At 43.2% G+C, this 8,190-nt stretch overlaps 1 protein-coding gene across 2 annotated transcripts; it reads left to right on the top strand.

The window, feature by feature from the left end:
* Nucleotides 1-35: 35 nt before the first annotated feature.
* Nucleotides 36-7,873, top strand: zbed4 (zinc finger, BED-type containing 4). 2 transcript variants are annotated; one of them, XM_063216910.1, is made up of 3 exons: nucleotides 37-144; nucleotides 597-806; nucleotides 3,076-7,873. In XM_063216910.1, the coding sequence occupies exon 3, from the start codon at nucleotides 3,277-3,279 to the stop codon at nucleotides 7,069-7,071; it is 3,795 nt and encodes a 1,264-aa protein (XP_063072980.1). In that variant the 5' UTR covers nucleotides 37-144; nucleotides 597-806; nucleotides 3,076-3,276; the 3' UTR covers nucleotides 7,072-7,873. The 2 variants fall into 2 exon arrangements, with proteins under 2 accessions (XP_063072979.1, XP_063072980.1); XM_063216909.1 differs by having other exon boundaries at nucleotides 36-806.
* The last annotated feature ends 317 nt before the right edge of the window (nucleotides 7,874-8,190 follow it).

Genomic DNA, 8,190 nt, shown 5'->3' with positions numbered 1-8,190 from the left:
AACGTTGTACATAAAGTCGCCACCCATGTGTTTTTCTTCATTATTTCATTTTAACAGAGAGCAAGTGATTTTACTCAAAAGGAAATGCTGTTCTGTGACAGATTTCATTCATAAGGACATGGGGACACAATGTTAAATAAAAAGGTAATATAATAAAATGCATTAATGCACACAACTGGGAAGTAGTGCGCTTCAAAGTTGCTCAGCATTTTTAATCATAGGATTGTCTCGGTCAGAGGGGGACTTAAGATGCGCTCACGAAAACCGCACAAACCAGTAATCGTTTTTCTTCTGTTATTTAAATAACTTAATGATGCTTTGTTAACCCCACCCATAATGGCGCCTAGGTGCCCCTGAGAGACCCTTAGGTCAAGAAACCCCGTATGTTTTGGTAAAATTTGAAGTGAAAACCAACAGCCAAATGAAAGAAATGTATTCATCAGTGAGGCATGGACACTCATGTTAACAGTTCATGCAGCCTGCAATCAATCGTCAAATAACTGCTGTATTATAAAACTACATTATGGCATTGTGAATGTACTTAAAAGGAATACTATGTTGGACATATAATGTGTTGTTTTCCTTTTATTGCCCAGTCGCCATATTGGACGCCCTTAAACCCCATGACATCATGAAAGCGTGTTCCTTCTGTCCGTCGCTGAGGGGAGCTGCTACTACTACCGACTGATGTTAACGCTAAGTGCACAGGAGACAAAGCAACGAACTAATTGCCCCCCTGGATCAATCACATGCGATTTTTAACTGTTTGCGGACCGATACTAACAAACATGGGACGGGTTACTAGGGTAAGAATTGTGTTTTTTGGCTATGTTTAGTCCTTCCCGTGATGTAAATCGGCTGTAGTATTGGGCTGATCCTGTTCCTTAGCTGGTTCTACCACACTGTTCTGCTGCCAAGATCTGGTTCTGTCTTACCAGGTTATGTCCTGTGTGGCCTAACGTTGCCGTCGAAAGGACCAAACGAGCTAATGTTAGCTTTTTGGGTGTTCAGTCTCTGTAGTCACATATTCGTGTTCGGACAGCAAATCTGCTGGGATTATCGTGTCTGTGAAACTCCGTTTACAATCCATGTGACAGTTAGGCTAGCTATGGCTAGCCCGTAGTTTGCGCCCCCAGTCTATTTGTTTTTGTCTAACCCAAGCCAAGTAACGTTGGTTAGCCGTGGTGGTAGCCAAATTCATTAGCTTACTAGCAATGTGGAAGGTGTTGAAATGAACGCTAAACATCCACACTAAACCTAGGGATTGCACATCAGATCATTATCAAAAAATGGCCCACTGTTATATCTTCGTTGCAAGTAGTGGTAATTTAAATCTATAGAATTTGGTTCGACATTATTACTTCTGTTCTGTAAAAAAAGAAGGAATCTCGACTTGAGCGTTTTCAAACAATACAGCAATTTTGTTATCTATAATGTGGTTATGTTGTCTGTGTTGTTTTCCGGTAGCCACTCAATCCAAATGCTTTGTTTGACACCTCAAATATTACTGTCGCGACTAACTTAACGAATGCCGAAAGGCGAGCACTGTGGCTTTAAGGCGAACCCGGAACGCAAAAGGAAACCCGGAAAAGTTGTGTAATCGTTGTCAGTCGGAATCGACGGTATCGGTGGTAGATAGATACTCCCAACTGAGAACGCTCCCGGACGTGCAGTCCCAGGTGTTTCTATCACTCCCGGACGTGTAGTCCCACCCGATTATATTTCACGTATTATCATACACTGCTACATACAAGCAATTTAGGGTTAGGGTTAGGAACAAAAAACTAACATCAAAAGATAACTAGCTCCGTTATATGGCGGTGGGACCGATAGTCTGGCTAGTGGGAGCGAGCCGACAGGGGAGCGTCCTGCGTTGGGAGCGTCAATCAGGGAATCGACAGTTTTTATAAATCAGCAATCAGTGTCTGGTCATATAAATGAGCAACCACGATATATGAAAATGGGTGAATAAAAGAAAATCCTAAAGCTAAATTCCTGCTACAGTTGATGGCGCGTTGCGCCGCAATTGTGCGTCTTTATTACGCTCGGTAGAAAAAGTAAAGCAACGTGTAAACGTGTCTACCCTGTCAGCTGTTATGTTGCCTTTCAAGTCTTAAAACGGGTAAAAACAGATAGAGGTTGATATTAGTCAGGAAAGGGCACTCGGATCCTATTGCCACAGTTCCGGGTTAGATGGGGCTGCTGCTCTAGGAACACAGCCTATTTCCTGTTAATGGTGCGCTCCAATCTCGCGGACTTGTGAAAATGGAACCTTGGCTGACCCGCAGAGCTCTTTTTTTTCAGACATGGCACGTCTTTTCAACAAATACTTACCACATTTAGTCCTACTTAATTAACAATTCTTACCAACACCATTATTTTTTTAATTCTTATGCATTTCATTTGCATTTTACATACATGAAAGGGGGATTTTGAATGTCCAGATATAGGCATTTTTAGCTGCAAAACTTACCGTCCTTTGGTCATACTAGTAAATACTGGCTTATTATTTATTAATATTCATGAAAAGATCAAATTTGGCAATAGGCAGCAAAATTTTAATGAGCAGCATGGTTGCAATACCTACGGTGGCCACAATCTTACAGGGTGCACCTTTATAACAATATAAATGGCAGCCTTAAAAGGTTTAGTCAAACTGTAGTCTGAAATGTTTAAGGCTTTATTATTAAAGGTAATTGTCAGTCCGGGATGTTCAACTCGGGCCTAGAGCCTAAAGCTTGCCCACGGTGTCATGCTATTTGACCTGTGAGCTAATTCCCATTGTGTGTTATGATTAGCCCACATTTACAATTGGTGTACTAAACCATTGTTCCATAGTAATATGACTTGATGATTTTGTGCCTCATCAGAACTATGAGCAGGCGGTGCCAATGTACTGTAACATTTCCTCACTCATACTATTGAATGTGTAGGTACATTTGATGGGAATGAGTGTTTGTGAAATGTCTAGCTTTAAGTATTAAGTGTGTGCATGCACAATTTTTCTTTCTCTCTTTTGTGGCGTAAGTTTGAAGTTTTGGTTCTAATAGCATGTTGTTGTTTCTTATTTTTCAGGGTTTCAGGAAATGAGCAGTTGCCTCATATCACTGCAGAGGACAATGACAACAATGATAGCCCTGTGTGGATTTGGAGAGTAACATTCATTTCATATTTCAAAGAACATTCACATCAACCACACTAATGAGTCTTGGATGTTTGGCAGTTCACCTTCTATAGAGAACATTCAGTCCTCTTGCAGAACCCTGGTCTGCTAACATGGATGAAGAAGTCCCGTCCCCCAAAAGTGACGCAAGCCAAGAATCAAATGGCGTTACAGGGGAGGACAAGAGACGTGAGGTCAAGGCAACATGTTTGAAAATTGAAGGTCAAGATGGATATGTGTTTAAGACGTACAGCGTCACACCTCACGATGAAGCAGACGCAAAATCCTCTACCGGCATCTCAGAAGCTTTAGCCACGGATACTTCCTCTGTTGAGGGCACATCCAGTGATGTATCTTCTCAGGTTAACCTGGAGTCCTCAGAGGAGGCAGTTGTGGGGGAGTCCAGTGAGAAAGCGGATTCTCCAGCAACCTCCCCTGCCAATACAGACCAGCCGGACAACCAGACGACGGACGTGGACGAGGCAAATCCAGCAGATGATGAACCAACACTGCATATCAAAGAGGAACCAAATTCAGTGGACGACGACATGCAGGAGGGTGAAAAGTTGCCATTCGATAGTGCTGCAGGCCCTTTTGTCAGCAAAGACAACAATGAGGACTATGGCGGCTTGCTAAGTGGCTACACAAGTACCCTTTATGATGTCGCCATGGATGCAGTCACTCAGAGCCTTCTGTCGTCCATGAGAAATCCTGTGAACCCACGGAAAAAGTCTCCTGCCTGGAACCATTTCTTCATATCTCCACGAGATAGTACCAAAGCTATTTGTATGTACTGTATGAAAGAGTTTAGTAGGGGCAAAAATGAAAAAGACCTGAGCACTAGCTGTTTGATGAGACATGTGCGCAGGGCTCATCCAACAGTGCTTTTACAAGACGGAGAGAACTCCACTAATTCGACACCTAGTGCTGTTGCCTCATCCTCAATACCTCCCATGAAATCACCAAATACTGGAGACTTGGCAGCTACTACTACTTTTTGTTCAGAGAACAACACCTCACCCTCCACATCAATTTCCACAACAGAAGCCACAACCAACAACACATCATCCAAAGAAACAGCGTTAAAAATCAAACCAAAATTAGAGAAGTGTCCCAAGACTGTTACCGTTACTGCCGCAGTGTCATCTCCACATTCCACCAACAACAACCACATCGACGACCTGATGGACGGAGGTTTGCCATCAACACCAAAAGCCTCTAGTTCTTCTTCTCGGAGGCGATCGGCAGTGTGGAAACATTTTTACCTGTCCCCTGCAGACAGTTCCAAAGCTGTCTGTGTGCACTGCATGAATGAGTTCAGTCGAGGAAAAAATGGAAAGGACTTGGGAACAAGTTGCCTGATCCGCCACATGTGGCGTGCCCACCGTGACATCGTCATCGAGGAAAATGGACAGGGCTCCAACATTCCGCCCCCGTACACAACACCACCTACACTGTTGTCACGCACACAGGCACAGGATCCAACTACTGAGATGAAAAAGGAACCCACGTTTAACTCGTGCTCCCCTGAAATGCTCCCCGATGAAGTGCCACAGAACATGAGCATGGACTTGGACATCAAGGAGGAGGAATCTGACGATGCTGTGTGTCAGACAGGGCAAGACTCTTTGCTGGACTTGTCTTTTGGATTGAAAGGTGAAAATCTACCCTCAGTCTCCTCACCAGAGGAGTCAGCCGATGCCTCAAGCTTGAACGAGGACTTGAGTTCAGTGTTCCAGCAAAATAAGAAAATAATGAAAAGGGTGAAGTCTGAAGTGTGGCATCATTTTATCGTCTCCCCTGTCGACCAGCTCAAAGCTCTGTGTCGATACTGCCCCTGTGTCATCAGTCGAGGCAAACGGGGTGATTTCGGCACGAGCTGCTTGATGAGGCATCTCATGCGACGCCATCCTGACGTCCTAAAGAACCAAAAAAATGCATACATGCCCTCCCCTCAGTCACCCTTCACAGAGGGCGCGTCCACAAAGATGACTGACAGTCCTGTTCATGAGAGAAAGTCAAACACTCTGTCCCTTTTCAGCAAAAAGACTTCAAAGCTGTGGAATCACTTTTCTATTTCTACTACAGATCCCACAAAAGTGATTTGTTTGCACTGTAGCCGCACAATTAGCAGGGGTAAAAAGACGACAAACCTTGGCACAAGCTGCTTGTTTAGGCACATGCAAAGATTTCATGGACATTTTCTTGAAAATAACAGCAATAACTCAGGTGATGTGTCAACAACTGCTGAACTTCAAAATAGCCAAGAGCTCATGGACACTGCCTCCCCATATGAAGAAAATGGTGAGAAATTTGACGAATACTACCCGGTTGCCAAAAAAATCACCAAGCTCATCGCAGAAATGCTTGCACTTGATCTTCTGCCGTCTGCTGTGGTGGAGAACGTCGGCCTGAATCGACTGCTGGAATACCTCCAACCACAGTACACTCTACCCTCCTCCTCCTACTTCACCAGCACTGCCATACCAGAAATGTATGAAAGGGTGAAAGAAGTTGTTCTTACACATCTGAAAGAGGCAGAGGGTGGCATTGTCCACTTTTCAGCAAGTGTCTGGGTAAGCAGCCAAACCAGGGAATACCTGACACTGACCGCACACTGGGTTGCCTACGAATCATGTGTACGTCCGCAGGGTGAAGATTCCCACTGCTCAGCTCTCCTCAGCGTCTCCCAGATAGACTGTGACTACAACATGGTGAATATCCAGAAGCAGCTTCAGTATCTCTGGGATACGTGGATCTCTTCGGCAGGTCTCAGGATCGGATTCACTGTATCAGACAGCCAGATCATTCGAAATGTTCTGGAAGACACCAACGACACCCTCCAATGTTTTGGTCACACAATAGACCTCATTGTGAACGAAGCCATAAAAAGTCAAAGAATGGTTCAGAACATTCTCAGCATTGCCCGCAAAATCTGTGAACGCGTACACCGCTCTGCAAAAGCCAAGGAAAAGTTGACTGAACTGCAGAAAACATACCAGTTGCCCGAAAATCAACTTGTCCAGGATGTTCCGTCCAAGTGGAAAACGTCCTTCTTCATGCTTGAACGTCTAGTGGAACAAAAGAAAGCCATTGATGAAATGTCCATAGAGTGCAATTTCAGAGAACTGATAAGCTGTGATCAATGGGAGGTGATGCAGTCAGTGTGCAGTGCTCTGAAGCCTTTCGAGGTCGCCTGCAGGGAGATGAGCAACCGCACTGCCACACTCGGCCAAGTCATTCCTCTCATACACATCCTCAACCGCAAAATCGATATGCTCTTCGACGAGACGATGGGCATCGACAACATGCTGAAATCCCTCAAGGAAGCCATGGTCACCAGAATGTCCTCTACGCTACACGACCCAAGATACACTTGGGCAACGATGCTGGACCCACGGTACAAAACCTCACTGTTCTCAGAGGAGGAGGCCGAAAGGTGCAAACAAGACCTCATCCAAGAGCTGGAGGCGTCACTGTCTACCTCAAATGCAGAAGCGAAGCCTCCTCTGTCCAACGGATGTGCTGAACTTTCGGCTCCAACCAACAGCTTTGCTGCAAAGAAGGACGACCTCTGGTCTCTCATGGACGATATCAGGAACAAAATCAAACAGGAGGACAAGCCAAAAGCTTCAGAAATAGCCGTTCTGGAGTACCTAGAGGAGGACATTCTGGATCAAAGCTGCAATCCACTGGATTATTGGAATCTGAAAAAATACTTGTGGCCAGAGCTTGCTAAAGTAGCTATTCGATATGTGGGTTGCCCCCCTAGTGTTGTCCCAGCCGAAACTCTGTTTAGCACAGGGAGTGTGAATAGTGCCCTGAATCAATCCAGGCCAATGCTGGAAAATTTAGAGGGACTTCTCTTTTTAAAGGTCAACCTTCCCTTGATATATTTTCAGTACTAAACTGATTGACCTCTAATTTGAGTCTTTTTTTCATATACACACCCTTTTGTGCCCAATCAAGGATCATATCACAGTTACCACATGGTCCTCAACAATATTTTACAAAGAGGAGATTTCATATTCAGTACTTTAACTGTGTTGTCATTTTGCATTATGTTGTTTTTTTCTACTTGTGTACTACTGTTGCAACACTGCAAACTGGAGTTGATGTCAAACTCAGTAATTTGTATCAGGGAGAGGGTTTGGTGTATCTAGCTGTAGGGGTGATGGTTTCTTGCTGTATGTTTTTTGTATTTATTTTGTCTTCTTTCTCCTTGTGCCTTAGAACTACTTCAGGTCAAAATGCTGTAAATACTTTGTTGATTTGAAAACCAAGTCTTCAACTTAAATAATGTAAAATATGCCTAGATGCTGAATTTGTGTTTTTATATCTCCTGGCCCAAAAGTTGAAATGCTGTGACTGAAACTTTTTTTTGGTTTGTTATTTAATTATTTTATTGTAAATGTATGTCTCATGGTACTGTTGTAGAACTAGATTATTTTACGACTCACTGAAATGTTTCTTAATTAACTGTGTAAATTATGTATTTTTGTTTATCAGGACAAGCAATTTGTTTAACATTTGCCTCACAAGCACAATGGTCTTTTCTGAGGGATTAAATTATAGGTTGTTGTCATGGAAAATGTACTGTATATTTTATAAATAATTGTTTCTGAAGAGAATTTGATAAACATGCAGACAGACTGGAACAATGCTAATTTTGTGATTATTTGTAAATAAATCATGTTCTCCAGTTAAGCGTTATTACTGTCCCCTAACTATGAACAGCATGTGTCTGCTGACGCTGTAATAAGTATCGTTTCAGCATTTCCATATTCTTATTCTACTAATAGAGATGATTGAATGCTCTTTAATGCCGAATGTTGGTGATGTGCCCAGAGCATGAAAAATATTTGCAAAAGTAACAAAGTTTATTCAGTAGGTTCACACATGACGTATTTGACATTTAAAAATACCAAAGGGCCACCATTCAATGGTTTACAGTTAACACGTCTTTCCTAGCTACTGCACAAGTGGTCTCTTCAACACAATTTACGGGTGAGGTGAAGAATAATACA

This window comes from Engraulis encrasicolus, chromosome 15 (assembly GCF_034702125.1).
Source record: "Engraulis encrasicolus isolate BLACKSEA-1 chromosome 15, IST_EnEncr_1.0, whole genome shotgun sequence".
NCBI classification, from domain to species: domain Eukaryota; kingdom Metazoa; phylum Chordata; class Actinopteri; order Clupeiformes; family Engraulidae; genus Engraulis; species Engraulis encrasicolus.
This window is presented reverse-complemented; position numbering and strand designations above follow the sequence as displayed.